The 22,479-nt window shown below is 56.6% G+C and overlaps 4 protein-coding genes across 5 annotated transcripts; 3 read left to right on the forward strand and 1 right to left on the reverse strand.

The window, feature by feature from the left end:
- Positions 1-1,503: 1,503 nt before the first annotated feature.
- On the forward strand, positions 1,504-6,554 carry ABHD14A (abhydrolase domain containing 14A). Its single transcript, XM_040994574.1, has 4 exons — positions 1,504-2,764; positions 2,928-3,043; positions 5,255-5,490; positions 5,614-6,554. Exons 1-4 carry the CDS (start codon positions 2,334-2,336, stop codon positions 5,794-5,796), a joined length of 966 nt encoding a protein of 321 aa, XP_040850508.1. The 5' UTR covers positions 1,504-2,333; the 3' UTR covers positions 5,797-6,554.
- A 764-nt stretch (positions 6,555-7,318) lies between these two features.
- On the forward strand, positions 7,319-11,962 carry LOC121165748 (aminoacylase-1-like). The gene is made up of 15 exons (XM_040994573.1): positions 7,319-7,387; positions 7,702-7,813; positions 8,419-8,483; positions 8,574-8,678; positions 8,898-8,992; positions 9,579-9,655; positions 9,742-9,831; positions 9,953-10,009; positions 10,305-10,378; positions 10,455-10,504; positions 10,615-10,759; positions 10,872-10,940; positions 11,372-11,451; positions 11,570-11,630; positions 11,709-11,962. The coding sequence occupies exons 2-15, from the start codon at positions 7,720-7,722 to the stop codon at positions 11,871-11,873; spliced, it is 1,227 nt and encodes a 408-aa protein (XP_040850507.1). The 5' UTR covers positions 7,319-7,387; positions 7,702-7,719; the 3' UTR covers positions 11,874-11,962.
- A 1,662-nt stretch (positions 11,963-13,624) lies between these two features.
- LOC121165747 (aminoacylase-1) lies at positions 13,625-18,229 on the forward strand. Its single transcript, XM_040994572.1, has 15 exons — positions 13,625-13,649; positions 13,989-14,100; positions 14,702-14,766; positions 14,857-14,961; positions 15,181-15,275; positions 15,862-15,938; positions 16,025-16,114; positions 16,236-16,292; positions 16,588-16,661; positions 16,738-16,787; positions 16,898-17,042; positions 17,155-17,223; positions 17,655-17,734; positions 17,847-17,907; positions 17,986-18,229. Exons 2-15 carry the CDS (start codon positions 14,007-14,009, stop codon positions 18,148-18,150), a joined length of 1,227 nt encoding a protein of 408 aa, XP_040850506.1. The 5' UTR covers positions 13,625-13,649; positions 13,989-14,006; the 3' UTR covers positions 18,151-18,229.
- Positions 18,230-19,091: 862 nt separating this feature from the next.
- Positions 19,092-21,532, reverse strand: RPL29 (ribosomal protein L29). Of its 2 annotated transcripts, XM_040994577.1 has the most exons (5): positions 21,449-21,514; positions 21,074-21,118; positions 20,786-20,850; positions 19,339-19,639; positions 19,092-19,266 (listed from the first exon to the last, which is right to left on the reverse strand). In XM_040994577.1, exons 2-5 carry the CDS (start codon positions 21,108-21,110, stop codon positions 19,190-19,192), a joined length of 480 nt encoding a protein of 159 aa, XP_040850511.1. In that variant the 5' UTR covers positions 21,111-21,118; positions 21,449-21,514; the 3' UTR covers positions 19,092-19,189. The 2 variants fall into 2 exon arrangements, with proteins under 2 accessions (XP_040850511.1, XP_040850510.1); XM_040994576.1 differs by having other exon boundaries at positions 19,092-19,639; positions 21,449-21,532.
- Between the last annotated feature and the right edge of the window lie 947 nt (positions 21,533-22,479).

Raw genomic sequence — 22,479 nt, forward strand, 5'->3', positions numbered from 1 at the left:
GCTGGCCGTCGGGTCACCGCTCATCCCGCACAGTGGCGGGCGCAGCGAGTGCCATGGCGCGCACTCTATTCAGCAACTGGTTCCGCCTGGGCCGAGCCCATCCAGCGGCGGCCAGCTCGCTCCGCCCGGTGAGTGTACCCCACCCCGGTGGAGGATAAACCTGCAGACTGCCCGAGGGCGGGCCACCCTTGCTCCACCCCTTCCCCCCTGCGGTCAGAGTGAGTCCAGCGGAAGGGGCTGGCGTTGCGGGGCGAGTGTGTGTGTGTGTGTGTGTGTTTGTGTGTGTGTGTGTGTTTGTGTGTGTGTGTGTGTGATGTGAGTGCGCATGCGTGAGAGTCTGAGCGTGCACCTGGGCGTATGTGTTTCTGCACACTTACCTGGGAGGTGTCAGTGTAGGTCTACTGTGCGTATTTGCGTGCGCACGACTTTGAGGGTGGAGTGTATATGTGTCTACCCTTGCCTGTGTGTGCCTGAAGAGTTGTGCGTGACTGCTTGAATTATTTCTGAGGGTCTGCATGTGGTTTTTAAAGCCTGTGTCTTCCTGATGCCTGACTGCATGCATGATTTCAAGACTGTTGTTCCAAGGAATAGTTTGTTTACCAGCTAATGGGAGTACGCACAGGGAATAGCCTAGGCAAAAGCAAAGCTTGTAGGGCCAAAAGTCAGTGTCTTTGAGCATGTGGGCACACCTGTGTGTCACTGTCCACGCGTACTCCAGGGACTTCTTGCAGGGGATAGTTCACTCCCCACCCCACTTGTATGGATAGAGTGGACCCTGGCATGAGCTAAAGGTCCCTATAGTTGGCCAGGATGTCCACACCCTGGGTGTCCACATGACAACCAAAGCCCAGCAGCTCCCTCTGGGAGAAGGCTGGGGTCTACCCTGCCACCTCCCCAAAGACTACAAAGAGAGGTGAAGCACCAAAGCGCTACTCGGTGGGAATCTGGGCATGCTTCCTGCCCCCTGGGGCTGTGAGCAGTCAGGAACCAGAAAGGAGGGCTCTCTTCCTCTCCCTGGCTCCTGCTGTTCCATCAGCACCCAAGGGTGCTGCCAGTACCCACACACTGCCTGTCCTCAGAGCCTGGGGCTGAGGGCTTCAGGAAACAGGAAGGATGGATTCCAGCTGCTGAGTGTATGTTCAGCTGGCTCGGCATAAATAAAAGTTGACAGGAATCCTAGAACAAGACAGCAGTGTGCAGGTCCAGGAAATGACAAGGCTGGCCCTGGATGGAGAGCATTGTGTTATTTCCATATATCACAAAAAGCCTGGGAGGGCAGTGTGAGGTTTCCCATTCTACTGTCAAACTGAAGGCACACCACCTTCAGGATGGGTCTTAAAGCCAGGGCTCACTGCCCTTTTTGAGGCTTTTTTTAAAAAGCTTTATTTGAAAGGAAGAGTTGCAGGGAGAGGGAGAGAAAGAGTGGAGAAGAGCTCTTTCATCTGTTAGTTCACATTCCAAGTGGGTGCAGTAGCCAGAGCTGCGCCAGGCTGAACCCAGCAACCAAGAGCTTCACCTGGGGTGCAAGGAACCAAACACGTGAACCGTCTTCCACTGCTTTCCTAGGCCATTAGCAGGGAGCTAGATCAGAAGTGGAGCAGCCAGGACTTGAACTGGTGCCCATATGGGATACAGGCATCTCAGGCAGTAGCTTAAGTCACTCTGCCAAAACACTACCCCCTAGGTCCTGGGTCTTGCAATCTGCCCTTTGGTCTGGCAAAGGCCTTGAACTGGAACAACTCATGGGACTGAGCTGTGTGCACGTGGGGGGAGTGGTAATCCATGTCTTCCCGCCTGCATGCTGCCCCTCCTGTTTCTACATGTGCCATGCCCTTCACTGGCCTCATTCCACTCATGCCTTAGCATTGTGGGCATTACAAGCATTCCCAGTGGGCTACACCTTTCACCCTTCTCATAAACTATAAAACATGATCGAACTCTCAATCAGACATGCAAGTGTGATAATAGGAAGTCCATCCAAACATGTACCACGTGAGAGGGCCTTGTATGTATGAGTGTATTCCTTGAACAGCCCTCATGACTCTCTCCGCGTGCAAGGCTCCAGCAGTTCATCTGTCCCCTGTCAATACCCACAGTGTCACCAAGTGTGTCCTGGCCCTTAGGAGTCCAGCCATGAGGTCAAATCCCAGTTTCCCTATTGGCAGCACTGCACTTTGGGCAAGAGAGGTTAAGTCCCTGGGCCTCAGTTTCCTCAAAGACCTGTAATCCCCCTGCTCCCAGGTATTCCTGGGGGACCAAGGAACTCTTGCATGCCAAGGATCAAGCACAGGGCTGGAAGTTCCCCTGCACACTGGTGACCATGATCGCTGAGCATGCTCAGACACACGTCCTCATGTGCAGGGCATCTGAGCCTTTGCTTTGGCAGGTGTAAGCATTGGCTGTCAATCCCAGCACATTTGCCTGGAGCAGGGGAAGGATGGGGGCTGGGGTTCTTTCTCAGCTGGGGCCTTCTGGATGGCATGTGGGGATGCAGCCCAGAGGACACTGTATGGGGGCAGCCCCAGTCTATTCGTTCTCCCGTCTTCTTGCAGGCTGTGGCACAGATTTCCATGCACTGGCTTGTGGGAGCCTTGTTGGGCCTGGGGCTGCTGCTCATGCTGCTCCTGTATGGAGGACTGCCAGGCCCCCCTGAGCAGACCTCTTGGTTCTGGAGACAGCCCAATGTCACCATCCTGGCTGCCTTCACCCATGGCAACCCCCCCATCTTCTACCGTGAGGCACGCCCCCTCCATCGAGCACGAAGGTGGGTGTTAACTCTCTGGAGGCCTGGAGGGGACCCTGTGCGTGGAGGGTAGTCCTCACTCAACACAGCATGCTCAGAACCTGGGAGGACAGCGGGAACAGTCTAGGAAAATGGGGGACTACCTGGTAGCCCCCAGGACATACCCTGCCCTGTGTGCCTGCAGGGTGGATGTGGTGCTGCTCCATGGCAAGGCCTTCAAGTCACACACATGGGAGCAGCTGGGCACCCTTCAGTTGCTGTCGCAAAAGGGCTATCGGGCCGTGGCCATCGACCTTCCCGGTGAGCATTCTGCACACTTCTGCCCCTCAACAGCCCAATCTATCCCCTGCTGCCCCAACCCCAACTAAGAGAGGCAAGAGGCAGCAGGTGTAGCAAATGTAGCACCCCAAAAAAGTCTTGAGTTTTAATTTCTGTCTTGGCAATTCCAGTGTGAAATGTATGTCATATAGCAGCGCCAACATGCCTCATTTTGCCAGCAAGCACATGGGAGATTGCTGTGCCTTCAATGACAAACCATGGAGCTTGAGGTTCATTGCATGACAACAATAGTTTGCACTGTCATTCTTGTCAGTAAAACAAGACACAACACAGCCCTGAAGGACCAGCCCCATGTTGCTCTCCCTCTCTGAGGCAACTTTGGGGTGCCAGTCCTTGTCCTGGGCCCTACCACACAGATACACAAAACACACAGAACAAGTGCCGCCATGTACACGTGACTGGTGCCCTGTTGGCAAGTCCATCCACAGCCTGGCTTCCCACCTGCACGCCCTGTTAAGAGCCAGTGCCTGCGACGCTCCTACTGTGTTGTCAGACCTGCAGTGTGTGGCACAGGAGGGATGGATGGGGTGTTATTTGGCCATATCTCTTACTATGACTTCTAGTGTCAGTTGAGATGGTTGACTATTTAAAAGAAAAAAAAAGGGGGGGAATGATGTACACTGTGTTTAGTTACCCTTTTTTGAAGTGCTGACATTCCCATATTGGAGAACTGGTTCAAATCTCAGCTGCTCCATTTCAGATCCATCAGCTCCCTGCTAGTGTCCCTGGGAAAAGAGCAGAAAATGGCCCAAGTACCTATGGGCCCTGCCACCCACATAGGATACCCACATAGAGTTCTTGGCTTCTAACTTAGACCTGCCCAGCTTCAGCCATTGTGGCCATTTGGGGAGTGAACCAGCAGATTGAAAATCTCTCTCTCGGCTTGTCTTTTAATTCTCTTTCTCCCATTCTCTCTCTCTGTCTCACTCTGGTTTTCAGTTCATTTAAAATACAAAAAGAAAGAAAGAGAGAAAGAGAAAGAGAGAGAGAAAGAAAGAAAGAAAAGAAAGAAAGAAAGAAAGAAAGAAAGAAAGAAAGAAAGAAAGAAAGAAAGAAAGAAAGAAAGAAAGAAAGAAAGAAAGACTCAGTAACCTAGCTGCATCTCCGGACATGCATCTTCAAGTATGTGGGTGTTCGAACCTTTTTACCCCAATTAACTATGTAAAGATTGTCAAAAATATAATAAAAAAAGGTTAAAAAAAAGAATGTGGGTGTTTATTTCTCTTGGGTAGTCTACTGAGCTAGTGATGGCTCAAAGACATACATCTTAAGATTTTATATATATATATATATATTTTAACTTGAAAAGTAAAGTGAAGGAAAAACAGAGATCTCCCATCTGCTAGTTCACTCCCCAAATGGCCACATCAGCTGAAGCTGAGCCAATCCACAGCCAGGGGTCTGAAGCTTCTTCTAGGTCTCTCACATGGGTGCTGGGGCCCAAGGACTTCAGCCATCTTCTTCTGCTTTCTCCGGTCATAAGCAGAGAGCTGGAGCAGAAATGGAGCAGCCAAAACTAGAACCAGCACTCATATAGGATACTCACATTACAGGTGGAGGATTAGCCTGTTGAGCCATTGCATTAGCCCCAAGATTTTGCCAAATACTGCCTCACCCTCCAAAAGACCTGTATGGATTTATGCTTCTGTCAAGTTACATGTGAAAATACATCTAGCAAGCCTGTTACAAATATATATATATACACACACATAAACATATATATGGCATCTGGGAAATGGGAGTGGCATGTGACATATCACACTTGTTCTCACCTCTCTCTAAGGTTTGCTTATTTGAAATTCAGTGATAGAGGAAGACAAAAATCCTACAACTGCTAGTTCACATTCCAAATTCCTACAACAGCCAGGGCTAAGCCATGCCAAAACCAGGAACTAGGCGCTCCATCCAGATCTCCCACATGGGATTCAGGGCCCAGGTTCTAGGGCCATCTTCTGCTGCCTTTGAAGGTACATTAGCAGGGAGCTACTGAAAGTAGAATAGCCAGGACTCAGACTAGAGCACTCGCATATGGGATGCCTGCATTGCAGATGGCAGCTTAAATCGCCACACCACCACACTCCTGTTCCCCATCTCATTTCCCCACTACAGTGGGCAGGCAGCCCTGGGTTCCTGCCCAGGCCCCCATCAGCTAGGGCTTACTGTCCTTCTTAGGTTTTGGAAACTCAGCACCTTGGAAGGAGGCCAGCACAGAGGTGGGGCGGGCGGAGCTGCTGGAGCACGTGCTGCGGGACCTGGAGGTGCAGAATGCCGTGTTGGTGAGCCCCTCGCTAAGTGGCCAGTACGCCCTGCCCTTCTTGATGCGGGGCCACCGCCAGCTGCGTGGATTTGTGCCCATCGCACCCACTTCCACACAGAGCTACACCCAGGAGCAGTTCCAGGCTGTGAAGGTACCCCATCTGGAGCTTATGTTGGTGGGAGTGAGGAGAGCTCAAGCCTTCCCTGCCGGGTGGGGGTAAACAAGGCTCAGATCCCTACAGGCTCTAGGTCATGGCCCCTTCACTTGCCCTCAGACCCCAACACTCATCCTCTATGGGGAGCTGGACCACGGCCTGGCTCAACAGTCACTACAGCAGCTGCGCCACCTGCCCAACCACTCCGTGGTGACCTTGCGGGGTGCGGGGCATGCCTGCTACCTCCACAAGCCACAAGACTTCCACCTCGTCCTCCTGGCCTTCCTTGACCGCCTGCCGTGAACTCACCTACTACCCGGGGCCCCCACGTCTGGCCTGAACTTGAAGGGAGCTGGACTACTACCTCCACGTCACCAGGGAAGGAGCCTCCTGGGATTGGAGGACAAAAGCAGAGGACAAGATCCAATCGGGATCTTCAATTCTTATTTCACACGCTCAATTTGTTTTAAGTCTGTTTGCCTATTGTGGGAAGAGACAAGTTCCATTTCCTGGCATGTTTTGGGAGAGGCTAAGATTGCAACATTTCCTAGCTGATGTCCCTACTGTCACATTGTTTTCTCACCTAAATGAAATGCTGAATAATAACGGAGGCTGGGAGGGTGGTTGCAGGCTTGAAAGCATTAGGGAAGCACCTGGGAACACACTTGGTACAGGACTTTGGGCAAGGGTTGGGGGTGGGTGACAGGTGGCTGCTAACATAGGACCCTTGGGATGGGTGGCACAGTATAGACAGCAGGCAGATTAGGAGTACAGATGTTGAAGTGCAGAGGCAGAACAGGGTTGAAGTAATGGCCTGCTAAGGGGCCGGTGTGGCGGTAGCAGGAAGAAGGATGTTATCAGTGATGCCAGCATTCTGTCCGGGTGCCTGAGGGTGTCCTGGCTACTACACTGTTGATCTAATATATTGCTGATCACATGGGGAAGACAGCAGAGGGTGGCCTAAGTGCTTGGCCCACAGCCACCCATTTGGAAGGCCCAGATGAAACTACTGGCTTTCTCTCCCGCTGTACCTATGACATTCACATAAATGAATCTTTTTTTTAAAAAAAAATTAACAGTGTTGTTGATAAACCACCAAGCCTGATCCCCCATTACATGTGGATTAGCAGGACTTAAACCCCAGCAGAGGTGGGATGGGCCCTTCTGGACCCAGAGGTTGAAGTCTCAGCTCCAAGCTCCTCCCCAAGCTGACTCAGCACACTGGAGCAGGGGCCAGAGGCCACCAGGCACCCCAATGGGCAGACACAGCCAGGGATTGCCTGCGGGTGGCCTGCAGGACACCTGTGCCACCTTCTCCCTCCCTCCCCAGGAGTGCAGAAGAGCAAGAGAGGTGGCCATACGGTCAGCCACGAGTGCGTGTTCTCCCGTCTCTCTCGCTCAAGCCTCCTGGGACTGCCCTGGCTCCCGGTTCCACCCACTGGTGGCACACAGCCAGCCTGCCGCCCACACCAAAAGCTTGGCCCTCACCATGGCACACTCCCAACCGGCTCCCACCCCTTTATTTACCCTCCTACTTGGCTCTTGCTCCCTGCCCTGGGCATGCGGGTCGCCCTCCTGGAGCGCACAGTGTGGGGCGGACCGACAGGTCCAGTCGGTCCCACATGAGGCGCTGAACAGTCCAGAGCAGCATAGGCCTGGAAGAGCCTGCAGGAAGAAGACTGCAGGGGTGGGACTGGAAGCCAGGAGCAAGGACAACCGGGCCCTTCCTGCCCACCTCAGGTCCCCTGGATCCCAACCTGCCACTGTGCTCCAGCCACATGGTGGGAGGGCCAGGGCGGGCCTGAGCTTCTGACCTCCTAGGACACTGAAGCTCTGGTCACAGTCCGGGCCCGACACTGGAGCAGTGAACGAAGCTCCAGGCCAGGAGAGCAAGGTCGAAAGTGTCCCCCAGTGGGGAGATTGGGGTGGTTGGATGAGGGAGAAGGCAAAAGGGAAGGTTTATTTATGAAAACTTTCATAGCTGCTCTGATATCTCTGTGAGCCTCACCTTTTTTGATCCATGTAGTGGGCATTCTGGGGCACACAGAAAATTGGAACCCTGGGGTGGGTTCAGGAAGAAAATGTGTTGAGATCTCAACACTGGTCCCTAACATGGTGTGGGAATTCTGGGGAGAAACCAGGTGACCTCTTCCGAGTGGGGGCGCTGTGTGCAGGTGGTGGTCCAGGACAGAGTGGTGTTGCCTACAGATCCCCACGTGCAGCACCATGACCAGCAAGGGTGCAGAGAGCGAGCACCCCTCCGTGACTCTCTTCCGCCAGTACCTGCGCATTCGCACGGTCCATCCCAAACCCGACTATGGTGAGCACAAGGAGCTTGGAGATGGGAGGAGAGCCTAGGGTGGGGGCTCAGGTGGGCGCTGTGCCCACATCACCCAGCTGCACCCAGTTCCAGCTCTCAAGTGGCTCCCCAACTCCTCCAGCCACTCTTGAGGTCTGTAAACTGAGGCAGCACCCAAGGGGCCCAGGATGTGCACCCTGCTCCAAAGGCTACACTGCTCCCAACTTCATTCCTGGCACCCAGTGGAGGTGGAGGTGGAGGTGGAGGGACCCCCAGGAGCCTCCTGGGGCTAAGACCAGGCACTGGCTCCTATGAAATGAAGGGGGACACCCAGGGATTGTGGATGTGGCATCCTGCTCTGGGTTGGCAGCCCAGGGGCTCTGCGTGAGCCCTCTTTTCTGCAGCTCTCCAATGCCATGGCTTCCCCACCTGAAAGGGCCATAGCAACTCTGCACTTTCCCAGGCTTTTGGCAAAGAATCCCTTCTCCCTGGGGGGTGGGGAGGGCAGAAATACAGGTGCCTCTGAGGCAGGGCAGGCAGGCCGGGGAGGTCCACTTCCTCCCAGGGTGAGTGGTGTGGGTGGGTGGGAGCCAGGGGTAGGTGGTCCCAGGACTCTGTGTCCCCAGGGGCTGCCGTGGCCTTCCTGGAGGAGCAGGCACGCCAGCTGGGCCTGGGCTGTCAGAAGGTGGAGGTGAGCCTGGGGCCCACACGTTGGGGGGAGGTGGGCCTGCAGGGTGGGAGGTCACCCCGTGCCGATCCCCCACCCAACCCTTATTACCAGGTGGCACCTGGCTATGTGGTGACTGTGCTGACCTGGTTGGGCACCAACCCAGCCCTCTCATCTATCTTGCTCAACTCCCACACGGATGTGGTACCAGTCTTCGAGGTGTGTATGGCCTGGGGCACAGCACAGGTCTGGGACCCCAGGAAGTGCATGGTGGTGAAGCCAGCACTGCACCCAAGCAGCCCTCATTCGTGCCAGATCAGGCTTGGTTCTGGACGAGGAGGTGGGGGTGGCAATCGGTTGCCTCCTCTGTCCCCTCACCACCCCACCTGTCACTCCAACCAACCTCTCATTGGACACCTCTTCCCATCCCTGCCAAAGGAACACTGGAGTCACGACCCCTTTGAGGCCTTCAAGGACCGTGAGGGCTACATCTATGCCAGGGGCACCCAGGACATGAAGTGTGTCAGCATCCAGTGAGTGTCCTCCACTCTTGTCCCTCACGGTGCCCACCCCAAGCCTAACACATGGACCTCGGGACCTGGGCTGTATGGGGAGACGCTCAAGGCCACAGGATATCTCTTTGCTTTTGCAATTAATTCACTCATCCTGTTTTATTTGAAAGGCAGAGAGATCACCCATCTATATGCTGGTTCATTCCCTATATCACTGCAGCCTCGGCCATACCTGGGGCCGAACCAGGCCAAACTCAGGAGCCAGGAACTCAGTCCAAGTTTTCCCCATAGGATGGCAGAGATCCAAGTCTTCAGCCACAGCCCACTGCCTTGAGGGTGTACATTAGCAGGAAGCTGATTGAAAGCAGAGCTGGGACCAGAACTCTGGCACTCAGATAAGGGATGCAGGGCAACACGTGGTGTCACGTGCTGTGCCAGACGCCCCCATGCAAGGGACTTCTTGACACCATCCCTGGGGCAGGAAGTACTGACATACCCGTTGCCTTGATAGGGAAATTGAGGTCCCAAGAGAGGTCCAGTGTTGATCCAGGACCCAGAGCTGTCACCTCCCTGGCCCTGCTCCAGCAGATGGCTTGTGTCCCCTCAGGTACCTGGAGGCCGTGAGGAGGCTGAAGGCTGAGGGTCACCGCTTCCCCAGGACCATTCACATGACCTTTGTGCCCGGTAAGAAGGCTCTGGCTGGGACAGCACTGGAAAGGGGAACTGTGTTGGGGGCAGCTCTCTCATCTAGTTCCCGTCACGCTTAACAGATGAAGAGATCGGAAGTCAAAAAGGTATGGAGCTGTTTGTGCAGCGGCCTGAGTTCCAGGCCCTGCGGGCTGGCTTTGCCCTGGACGAAGGTAAGCAGACTGCTGGTGCCTCTGAGCTGCCCGGCTGTTGGGGGAGAGTGAGGCCTGGGGCTGTGTGACTGGGCTGGGCCACTGCCTGTTCTGAAGCCCCGCTGCACCCACTACTTCTCAGGCCTGGCGAATCCCACTGATGCCTTCAAAGTCTTTTATGGGGAGAAGTGCCCCTGCTGTGAGTACATATTGAGGGAGGGGTCTAACACTCAAATAAGGTCCGGGAAGGTCTCAAACCCAGGGCCTGTCCTCCCAGTCCCTTCCTAAGTGGATGTCTTCTTCCTGGGCTACTCCAGAGTGGGAGCAAGAAATGGGTTCTACCCTGAAGGCTCAAAGGCCAACAGGGTCCTGCCAGCAGAGCTTGGCATGAGGGGGACAGGCCTGGACACTGGCTGTTCAGAGCTGACAGCCCCTCCCATGCCAAAAACCCCCTCCTCCCCTCACCCTTTCCTCCAACTTGGGCTGCTCTGCAGGGGTGCGGGTCACCAGCACCGGGAGGCCAGGCCACGGCTCACGCTTCATTGAGGACACCGCGGCCGAGAAGCTGGTATGTGACAGCTGCAGAGGGAGCCTGGGAGGGCTGTTCCCTGGACCCCTCAGTGTCTAACTCCATGCTCTCCTAGCACAAGGTTGTAGGCTCCATCCTGGCCTTCCGGGAGAAGGAAAAGCAGAGGTGAGACCGAGACCACCTGGCACGTGGTGGCTCTAGGGGGGCAGTGCAACCGAGGAGGAAGAGGAGGCCAGGCTGCCCTGTGTGACCTGCTGTTCCCCACCCTGCCTCAGGCTGCAGTCCAACCCCCATTTGAAGGAGGGGGCAGTGACCTCCGTGAACCTAACCAAGCTCGAGGGCGGTGTGGCCTTCAACGTGGTCCCTGCCACCATGAGCGCCAGCTTTGACATCCGAGTGGCCCCGGATGTGGACATGAAGGTACAACCTGCACTCTGGTGTGGAGGTTGGAGCCTGGGCCCTGTGCCCACCCCCTACACAGGGTGTTTGGGAGGGAAGCCTAAGTGTTGTCGGCTCATCTCCTCTCCCTCAGGCCTTCGAGCAGCAGCTGCAGGCCTGGTGCCAGGCAGCTGGAGAGGGTGTCACCTTCGAGTTTATTCAGGTATTACCGTGGGCCCTGGGATGGTGGTGTATGGCGGGTGTGTGAGGGGAGAGCCATGCACAGTGCATACCGGGCACCTTAGTCTTCTTCAGCCAGAAGCACTTCTTTGGGCCGTCAGTGTTTTCGAAATCTGCTGTATGTTCCAGGGCCACTGTGCCAAAGAAATGAAGGACTGCGATGCCCTCAGGAACCTTAAAGAGCCCATTCTTGCTTTGCTGTTCCATGGACATAGGTGGCTGGGAGGGCGGTCTCACACTGTGGGTCCTGCTGTGATCGGAGTGTTTGAGCAGGCTGTGGCCCAGCTGGAGCCCCATGGCTAGGATCTGAAGGCAGGCCTGTAGCCAGAGTGGGCATCTGCCTGGGAAAGGGGGTGGGTGTAGATGTGCCCAGGGCCCTGTCCTGATCCTGCTCTCTGTCCTTCCTTCCCCCAGAAGTGGACAGGGGCCCCGGTGACACCCATTGACGACTCAGACCCCTGGTGGGCGGCTTTCAGTGGAGCCTGCAAGGACATGTGAGCCTGTACTCCAGCTCCCAACCCCACCCCTTCTTCTCCCACTTCCCTTTACACCTCCAGGTCTCCCCTTGCCCACTTTCTGTCCCCTCTTCCATGATATTCCCTGAAACCCTAGGAACCTAACTTTGGAGCCAGAAATCCTCCCAGGATTCACTGACAACCGCCACATCCGAGCAGTGAGTCCCTCCGGATGTGGTTCCTGGGTGGCAGCAGCAGCGGGCTGGCCCTCCTGACACTCTGCTTCACCCCTGTAGGCAGGCATCCCGGCTCTGGGCTTCTCTCCCATGAACCACACCCCGGTGCTGCTACACGACCATGATGAGCGGCTGCACGAGGCAGTGTTCCTCCGTGGGATTGACATATACGCACACCTGCTGCCTGCCCTGGCCAGTGTGCCTGCCCTGCCTAGTGACGGCTGAGCCCCCAACTCCCCAACTCCTGTCCAAGACCTTCCTCTTCCCATGCCCACTAATAAAGTGTGTGTGGATGGGGCTGCCTCAAAAGGACAGGGTGTACTCGGGGTGAGATTTCCTTCTCTGGGAACACGCTACCACCGGCCCCACTGACCATGAGGAACCTGGGCCCTGCTTTTAGGATCGACATGTTCATCTGTCCGGGTCTTAGAGCCATAGTGCTTCTTGCAGCCACCACATGCATTCCTGCAAAGGTGTTTCCCAGAGACCTCAGGGAAGTAGTCTGGGGTACCAGCCTGAGGAGCCCAGACAGGACCAGACAGAGGGCAAGAAGCACAGCTTGGGAGGTTGATCTGCCTTGTAATGGTTTTGGTCCCAAGCCATGGATTCTGAAGTTGGGAATAGGGCCTTAGTAGAATCAGTTTCATTAAGGGTCCCCCACACACCAGCCTGGGTTCAGGGGTCCATATGCAAAGGCTCAGTGATCTTCTGAGGCTGGCTGGGGCTTTGCGTCCTCAGGCTGGGACCAGAATCTCCACATTTTGGCAGGGCACGAATGCCCAGGCCTTGCTCTTGAAATGAGCCAACTTGGAGCCATCTGCTTAGCCCACACCACTGTGAGGACACAAAATCTACTCCTGCCACACTTCCAGGCACTCAGAGCCACGTCGTCAGGAGTTAGCAACACAGCACGATGGACAGACCCACATAGAAGCTCAGGGAAGCTCCAGGTTCATGCCTTCACACTTGGCTGGTGTGGTCACTCAGAGTGAACGTAGCCAAGCAGAACACACCTCTCCTCCCTTACTGGTTTCCTTTTCTGTCTTTGTAACTATGACATTCACATAAATAAGGTTGATTTTTTTTTTAATTAACACCTTTGTTGATAAACCACCAAGCCTGATCCCCCATTACATGTGGATTAGCAGGACTTAAACCCCAGCAGAGGTGAGATGGGCCCTTCTGGACCCAGAGGTTGAAGTCTCAGCTCCAAGCTCCTCCCCAAGCTGACTCAGCACACTGGAGCAGAGGGCCAGAGGCCACCAGGTACCCCAATGGGCAGACACAGCCAGGGATTGCCTGCGGGTGGCCTGCAGGACACCTGTGCCACCTTCTCCCTCCCTCCCCAGGAGTGCAGAAGAGCAAGAGAGGTGGCCATACGGTCAGCCACGAGTGCGTGTTCTCCCGTCTCTCTCGCTCAAGCCTCCTGGGACTGCCCTGGCTCCCGGTTCCACCCACTGGTGGCACACAGCCAGCCTGCTGCCCACACCAAAAGCTTGGCCCTCACCATGGCACGCTCCCAACCGGCTCCCACCCCTTTATTTACCCTCCTACTTGGCTCTTGCTCCCTGCCCTGGGCATGCGGGTAGCCCTCCTGGAGCGCACAGTGTGGGGCGGACCGACGGGTCCAGTCAGTCCCACATGAGGCACTGGAACAGTCCAGAGCAGCAGAGGCCTGGAACAGGCTGCAGGCGGGAGACTGGAGGGGCGGGACGTGCCCGCAGGGGCGGGGCCATCACACCGCTCGCTCCGCCCCTCGTGGGCGGGGCTGGCCGCGCAAAGCAGCTGCCCGGGAGGGGAGGGATTCCGAGGCCGGCCCAGGCCCGGAGCGACACCGACGGGTCCTTCCTGCCCGCCTCGGGTCCCGGATCCCGCCCCGCGAACGCGCTCCAGCCACGTGGTGGGAGGGCCGGGGCGGGCCTGAGGTTCTGACCTCGCAGACGCTGAAGTCTTGGTCACAGTCCGGGAGAAGTGAACGAAGCTCCAGGCCAGGAGAGCAAGGTCGGGTTGTGGGACGAGAAGAAGGGCGTCAGGAGTTCCCAGGCATGGAAGCTGAGCAACTGGGAGAGGGCGGGGGCCGTGGGAGTAGGTGTGTGTTAATTCAGAGCTTTAAAGCTGCTCTGATATCTCTGTGAGCCTCACCTTTTTTGATCCATGTAGTGGGCATTCTGGGGCACACAGAAAATTGGAACCCTGGGGTGGGTTCAGGAAGAAACTGTTGAGAGCTCAACACTGGTCCCTAACATGGTGTGGGAATTCTGGGGAGAAACCAGGTGACCTCTTCCGAGTGGGGGCGCTGTGTGCAGGTGGTGGTCCAGGACAGAGTGGTGTTGCCTACAGATCCCCACGTGCAGCACCATGACCAGCAAGGGTGCAGAGAGCGAGCACCCCTCCGTGACTCTCTTCCGCCAGTACCTGCGCATTCGCACGGTCCATCCCAAACCCGACTATGGTGAGCACAAGGAGCTTGGAGGTGGGAGGAGGGCCTAGGGTGGGGGCTCAGGTGGGCGCTGTGCCCACATCACCCAGCTGCACCCAGTTCCAGCTCTCAAGTGGCTCCCCAACTCCTCCAGCCACTCTTGAGGTCTGTAAACTGAGGCAGCACCCAAGGGGCCCAGGATGTGCACCCTGCTCCAAAGGCTACACTGCTCCCAACTTCATTCCTGGCACCCAGTGGAGGTGGAGGTGGAGGGACCCCCAGGAGCCTCCTGGGGCTAAGACCAGGCACTGGCTCCTATGAAATGAAGGGGGACACCCAGGGATTGTGGATGTGGCATCCTGCTCTGGGTTGGCAGCCCAGGGGTTCTGCGTGAGCCCTCTTTTCTGCAGCTCTCCAATGCCATGGCTTCCCCACCTGAAAGGGCCATAGCAACTCTGCACTTTCCCAGGCTTTTGGCAAAGAGTCCCTTCTCCCTGGGGGGTGGAGGAGGGCAGAAATACAGGTGCCTCTGAGGCAGGGCGGGGAGGGCCGGGGAGGTCCACTTCCTCCCAGGGTGAGTGGTGTGGGTGGGTGGGAGCCAGGGGTAGGTGGTCCCAGGACTCTGTGTCCCCAGGGGCTGCCGTGGCCTTCCTGGAGGAGCAGGCACGCCAGCTGGGCCTGGGCTGTCAGAAGGTGGAGGTGAGCCTGGGGCCCACACGTTGGGGGGAGGTGGGCCTGCAGGGTGGGAGGTCACCCCGTGCCGATCCCCCACCCAACCCTTATTACCAGGTGGCACCTGGCTATGTGGTGACTGTGCTGACCTGGTTGGGCACCAACCCAGCCCTCTCATCTATCTTGCTCAACTCCCACACGGATGTGGTGCCAGTCTTCGAGGTGTGTATGGCCTGGGGCACAGCACAGGTCTGGGACCCCAGGAAGTGCATGGTGGTGAAGCCAGCACTGCACCCAAGCAGCCCTCATTCATGCCAGATCAGGCTTGGTTCTGGACGAGGAGGTGGGGGTGGCAATCGGTTGCCTCCTCTGTCCCCTCACCACCCCACCTGTCACTCCAACCAACCTCTCATTGGACACCTCTTCCCATCCCTGCCAAAGGAACACTGGAGTCACGACCCCTTTGAGGCCTTCAAGGACCGTGAGGGCTACATCTATGCCAGGGGCACCCAGGACATGAAGTGTGTCAGCATCCAGTGAGTGTCCTCCACTCTTGTCCCTCACGGTGCCCACCCCAAGCCTAACACATGGACCTCGGGACCTGGGCTGTATGGGGAGACGCTCAAGGCCACAGGATATCTCTTTGCTTTTGCAATTAATTCACTCATCCTGTTTTATTTGAAAGGCAGAGAGATTGCCCATCTATATGCTGGTTCATTCCCTATATCACTGCAGCCTCGGCCATACCTGGGGCCAAACCAGGCCAAACTCAGGAGCCAGGAACTCAGTCCAAGTTTTCCCCATAGGATGGCAGAGATCCAAGTCTTCAGCCACAGCCCACTGCCTTGAGGGTGTACATTAGCAGGAAGCTGATTGAAAGCAGAGCTGGGACCAGAACTCTGGCACTCAGATAAGGGATGCAGGGCAACACGTGGTGTCACGTGCTGTGCCAGACGCCCCCATGCAAGGGACTTCTTGACACCATCCCTGGGGCAGGAAGTACTGACATACCCGTTGCCTTGATAGGGAAATTGAGGTCCCAAGAGAGGTCCAGTGTTGATCCAGGACCCAGAGCTGTCACCTCCCTGGCCCTGCTCCAGCAGATGGCTTGTGTCCCCTCAGGTACCTGGAGGCCGTGAGGAGGCTGAAGGCTGAGGGTCACCGCTTCCCCAGGACCATTCACATGACCTTTGTGCCCGGTAAGAAGGCTCTGGCTGGGACAGCACTGGAAAGGGGAACTGTGTTGGGGGCAGCTCTCTCATCTAGTTCCCGTCACGCTTAACAGATGAAGAGATCGGAGGTCACAAAGGCATGGAGCTGTTTGTGCAGCGGCCTGAGTTCCAGGCCCTGCGGGCTGGCTTTGCCCTGGACGAAGGTAAGCAGACTGCTGGTGCCTCTGAGCTGCCCGGCTGTTGGGGGAGAGTGAGGCCTGGGGCTGTGTGACTGGGCTGGGCCACTGCCTGTTCTGAAGCCCCGCTGCACCCACTACTCCTCAGGCCTGGCGAATCCCACTGATGCCTTCACTGTGTTTTACAGCGAGAGGAGTCCCTGGTGTGAGTACATATTGAGGGAGGGGTCTAACACTGAGATGGCACACTGGAAGGCCTTGAGCCCAGGGCCTGTCCTCCCAGACCCTTCCTAAGTGGATGTCTTCTTCCTGGGCTACTCCAGAGTGGGAGCAAGAAATGGGTTCTACCCTGAAGGCTCAAAGGCCAACAGGGTCCTGCCAGCAGAGCTTGGCATGAGGGGGACAGGCCTGGACACCCGCTGTTCAGAGCTGACAGCCCCTCCCATGCCAAAAGCCCCCTCCTCCCCTCACCCTTTCCTCCAACTTGGGCTGCTCTGCAGGGGTGCGGGTCACCAGCACCGGGAGGCCAGGCCACGGCTCACGCTTCATTGAGGACACCGCGGCCGAGAAGCTGGTATGTGACAGCTGCAGAGGGAGCCTGGGAGGGCTGTTCCCTGGACCCCTCAGTGTCTAACTCCATGCTCTCCTAGCACAAGGTTGTAGGCTCCATCCTGGCCTTCCGGGAGAAGGAAAAGCAGAGGTGAGACCGAGACCACCTGGCACGTGGTGGCTCTAGGGGGGCAGTGCAACCGAGGAGGAAGAGGAGGCCAGGCTGCCCTGTGTGACCTGCTGTTCCCCACCCTGCCTCAGGCTGCAGTCCAACCCCCATTTGAAGGAGGGGGCAGTGACCTCCGTGAACCTAACCAAGCTCGAGGGCGGTGTGGCCTTCAACGTGGTCCCTGCCACCATGAGCGCCAGCTTTGACATCCGAGTGGCCCCGGATGTGGACATGAAGGTACAACCTGCACTCTGGTGTGGAGGTTGGAGCCTGGGCCCTGTGCCCACCCCCTACACAGGGTGTTTGGGAGGGAAGCCTAAGTGTTGTCGGCTCATCTCCTCTCCCTCAGGCCTTCGAGCAGCAGCTGCAGGCCTGGTGCCAGGCAGCTGGAGAGGGTGTCACCTTCGAGTTTATTCAGGTATTACCGTGGGCCCTGGGATGGTGGTGTATGGCGGGTGTGTGAGGGGAGAGCCATGCACAGTGCATACCGGGCACCTTAGTCTTCTTCAGCCAGAAGCACTTCTTTGGGCCGTCAGTGTTTTCGAAATCTGCTGTATGTTCCAGGGCCACTGTGCCAAAGAAATGAGGGACTGCGATGCCCTCAGGAACCTTACAGAGCCCATTCTTGCTTTGCTGTTCCATGGACATGGGTGGCTGGGAGGGCGGTCTCACACTGTGGGTCCTGCTGTGATCGGAGTGTTTGAGCAGGCTGTGGCCCAGCTGGAGCCCCATGGCTAGGATCTGAAGGAAGGCCTGTAGCCAGAGTGGGCATCTGCCTGGGAAAGGGGGTGGGTGTAGATGTGCCCAGGGCCCTGTCCTGATCCTGCTCTCTGTCCTTCCTTCCCCCAGAGGTGGACAGGGGCCCCGGTGACACCCACTGACGACTCAGACCCCTGGTGGGCGGCTTTCAGTGGAGCCTGCAAGGACATGTGAGCCTGTACCCTGCACCCAACCCCACTCCTTTCCTGTTTTCCCACTCCCTTTTACCCGTTGCAGTTCCTTGTCCTCCTCCATCCCCTTTTGTTTTCCCGTTTGGAACAGGAACCTGTCTCTGCAGCTGGATATCTTTCCCGCAGCCACTGACAGCCGCTACATCCGAGCAGTGAGTCCCTAAGGAGGTAGCCCCTGGGTGGCAGCAGCAGCGGGCTGGCCCTCCTGACACTCTGCTTCACCCCTGTAGGCAGGCATCCCGGCTCTGGGCTTCTCTCCCATGAACCACACCCCGGTGCTGCTACACGACCATGATGAGCGGCTGCACGAGGCAGTGTTCCTCCGTGGGATCGACATATATGCACACCTGCTGCCTGCCCTGGCCAGTGTGCCTGCCCTGCCTAGTGACCACTAAGTCCCCAAATCTCTAACTCCTGTTCATGACTTTGCTTTTACCATGCCCACTAATAAAGTGTGTGTGGACAGGTGCTGCCTCAAAAGGACGGGGTGTTCTTGAAATTTTTAAAGATTTTTTATTCGTCAGATATACAGAGAGGAGTGACATAGGAATTTCTTCCATATGCTGATTCACTCCACAAATGGTAGCAACCACTGGAGCTGAGCCCATCCAAGCTAGGAACCAAGGTCTCCCAAAGGTGCAGGGTCCCAAACTGTTAGGAGTTAGCATGACAGCCCCAATGCACAGACTCAACTTTAATGGTGTTCAGACCGAAACCTTCACCAAAAAGGTTCCAAAGGGCCCGGCGCGGTGGCGCAAGTGGTTAAAGGTCCTCGCCTTACATGCCTGGGATCCCATATGGGCGCTGGTTCTAATCCCGGCAGCCCCGCTTCCCTTCCAGCTCCCTGCCTGTGGCCCGGGAAAGCAGTTGAGGACGGCCCAAAGCTTTGGGACCCTGCACCCGCGTGGGAGACCCGGAAGAGGCTCCTGGCTTCGGATCGGCATAGTATTGGCCCGTTGCGCTCACTTGGGGAGTGAATCATCGGACGGAAGATCTTCCTCTCTGTCTCTCCTCTCTGTATATCCGCCTTTCCAATAGAAAAAAAAAAAAATAATAATAATAAAAAAAGAAGGCTCCACAAATACCAGCTACACTATTTGGTACTGTAAATAGACCAATTTACAGGATAGTGACACAACATGCTGCCCTGACCCTACCCACCCTTGGGCCCAACCTCCAAATCGACCTTAGAATGCAGGTTTTGCACCCTAGCAGGGCAGAAAGCCACCCACTCCCCCGGTTCTCCTTTACTAGCACTATTCTTGAAGCCCACCTCTTCCCAGACCCAAAGCAGGAAGCCACACTGTCCCCTGGACCAAAGACGCAGACCATGATATCCTGTCTCAGGTTTATTTGTACAAACAGCACAGGAGGACAGCAGCCTAGGGGTCACACCAGTCCTTCTGTCCCTGCAGTGGCCAGCAGAGGCTGTCTCTACTGAGCCTTCGTGGGGGGCTGGGCACCTTTGGGAGATGGCTGAGCTGGAGTAGCCGCTGCGGGTGCAGCCTGGGCTGGGGCTTTGGGCTTAGCCTTTCCCTTGAGCTGAGCCTTGGCTTCAGCCTTGACCTGAGCTTTGACCTTGCCCTTGATCTGAGGCTCGGTCTTAGCCTTTGCCTTGGCCTTTGCCCGAGCCAGCCTGGCACCGCAGGACATGCGGGCACGAGCACGCTTCCCGAGCTTGGGGTGGGCGATGTAGGCAAGTCGATCGAGCTTGCGGCTGACTCCCTTGGGGATGGTGGGCTTCACGTGCTTGGGTTTGACGATGGCCTTGATGGCCTCAGCCCGTGCACTCATAGCCTTGGCATTGTTGGCCTGCATCTTCTTCAGGCCCTTCTTGTTGTGCTTCTTGGCAAAGCGCATGTTCCTCAGGAACTTGGGGTCCACCTGGAAATCAGGAAAGGTGCAGGGGGCAAGCAGTGAGGGGCTGCATGGCCCTCCCTCGTGTGCTTTTCCTCCAGGGCACCTGCCACTCTAAAGGCAACAGGTAGAAACACTCAACTCTTTAAAACTGATTCCAGGGCCAGGCATAGTAGCTAAAGTCCTCGTCTTGAACTTTCCAGGATCCCATATGGGTGCCAGTTCTAGTCTCAGCAGCTCTACTTCCTTTCCAGCTCCCTGCTTGTGGCCTGGGAAAGTAGTCGAGGATGGCCCCAAGCCTTGGGACCCTGCACCCACATGGGAGACCTGGAGGAAGCTCATGGCTTCTGATTAGCTCAGCTCCAGCCATTGCGACCGCTTGGAGAGTGAATCACCAGATGGAAGACCTTCCTCTGTCTCTCCTCCTCTCAGTATATCTGCCCTTCCAATAAAAATAAAAATTTAAAAAAAAAAAAAAAGAGCATAACTGATTCCAGAGATGCACCAGTAGCACTCCAGCGGACAGGAGCCGTGCAGGCCACACGTTCAGGTCACATGTCCACAGCCCAATGCAGCTGCCCTGACTGCCAGTACTGCACAGCTTCCAGTCCCCACTACAAGGGGATCCATTCCAGTCCTCCCAGGTACAGCAACATAAAGACAGGTCTGAGCATAGGGATTCGCCCTACAGACCAGAAGAGCAGAAAGTTCAGGGGAAAAAAAACAGGGCCGGCCCGGTTCCTCCCAGCCCTCCCTGGACAAGAGGACCCTCCTCCAAGTCCAACAGGGAGTCATACTAAGGTACCAAGATCAGGTGCCCAACACAAACAAGCTCCTTCCCAAATTCTCTTTGGGCAAACGTGGTGGCACAGGCTGAGCTGCTGTCTGCAGCACCAGCGTCCCACACGGGTACCTGTTCAGATCCCAAGCAGTTCTAGCTCCCTGCTAACGTGCCTAGGAAAATGAAGTGCTCAGACCCCTGCATCCAAGCGAGACCAGGGAGACGCTGGTTGCTTCGGCACAGCCACTGCAACCATACGGGCAGTGAACCCAGTGGATGGGAAATCTTTATCACTCTCTTTTTGACTCTACCTTTCAAGTTAATTAGATAGATCTGAGTGAGCGCCCTTGGAGGCCAGAAGGGACAAGGACTGGGATTGCCTGCACACTCACCCCTTTAAGAGATTCGTATCTTTGTGATCGGGGCTTCTTGATGCCATTTCTGTGCCACTTTCGGGCTGCAAATAAAAACAAAAATGAAGACCAAGCACGATATTTCCTCTAACAAGACCCACCTGACACCCTGACATGTCATGGAGACCCTCCCTTCCCAGAGCAGGAGTGGAGATCCACCGGGGATTCTGCCACTGTAGGCCTGGTCCCTACAACCTTTAACCCCAAAGACACCGCAAGCGGGTCCCCTTGTCCCGCCCCAACCACCCCAATCCCTCCCAAGCTTACACTGGTTGTGTGTGGTGTGGTTCTTGGACTTGGCCATGTCTACACCTGCAGGACAGAGTGGAGATGAGCGAGGGGGCCCCAGGCCAGAGGGAAGCCACGCGACGCAGCCCCGCCGCTCCCCCCCGGTCAAGACACCCCGAGACCCCGCGGCCGGCGTCCAAGCGGCTGTCCTCCGCCACAGAGCCCGACTTCCTCCCCCCACTCCGCCATCCACCTCCTGAGGATCCAAGAGCATCGCCTCCGGCCAGCGGCCTCTACTCCGCGCAGCACCCAGCGCGCGCGCCTACCCTCCCCGCGGCCCGCGGCGCACAGCCGGCGCCCTGCCGCCAACCGTCAGCGGCGGATGGCATCGGATGCCACGGAGACATCACTCACCGAAACCCGCGGCTGCCGAAGCCTCCGAGACCGGAAGAGGAAGAGGGAGGCCGCAGTGCAGCGCGGGAAGTAGAGTCGACGATGCCGGAAGGTACTCTTGGAAACATTTCTCCAATCGCCTAGAAGAAAGGTTCCGGAGCCCGGAAGCGCACAGCCCGCCCCGGAGGCGGTGCTACGGCCTGGCCCCGCCCATTCGCTGGTCCCGCCCACTCCCTCCTCCTTGCGCGGCCTGGTCCTGAGGGGATGGAGGTGTGGGTGCTCCTGGAACGGGAGCTGCGCGCAAGGAAGCTTTGACTGGTGTGTCTGGACATGTTTCTTTTCAAATGCATTAAATCCCCTGAGCATCCGAAGTGCAGAGATTGGAGAACCTACTAGTAAGTCTGTTGTCCTCCAGGGCCTCTTCCCCTCAGTCTGTCTCTCTCTGTAGTTTTGTCTTTCAAGCAAATAGGATAAATATATTTTTTAAAAAATCTCCTTTGGGAGCCCGGCACACTGGCCTAGCGGCTAAAGTCCTCACCTCACCTTGTACCCTCAGGGATCCCATATGTGCGCTTGTTCATGTCCCAGTGGCCCACTTCCCTTCCTGCTCCCTGCCTGTGGCCTGGGACAGCAGTCGAGGACGGCCCAAAGCCTTAGGACCCTGCACCGATGTGGGAGACCCGGATGAAGCTCCAGGCTCCAGGTTTCTCTGTTACTCTGGGTCTTTTCGTTGTTTCCTTCCTGGCACTTTCCCAGACTCAAATTCAATGCTGTGTGTGTGTGTGTGTGTGTGTGTGTGTGTGTGTGTGTGTGTGTAGTGTCACAGACACCATCAGTTTTCGAGTGGTTGGTTAGGTCACCTTGGCTTTCCCACTGCCTGACGCAGCTTCACACACACCTGCCGAGTGAATATACAAGGCAGCTTCCCAGAGGGCGAGCTAGGTTGCCGAGCTTTGAGGAGTGATGGGGAAAGGAGGTGGTGGGGGCAGGACGGGTGGAATACTCCAGGCCAACACTCCTGAGGCCTGGCAGCTGCTAGCTGGGACCTGAAG

Source organism: Ochotona curzoniae, unplaced genomic scaffold (assembly GCF_017591425.1).
Source record: "Ochotona curzoniae isolate NIBS_2020 unplaced genomic scaffold, NIBS_Ocur_1.0 contig_908, whole genome shotgun sequence".
NCBI lineage: Eukaryota > Metazoa > Chordata > Mammalia > Lagomorpha > Ochotonidae > Ochotona > Ochotona curzoniae.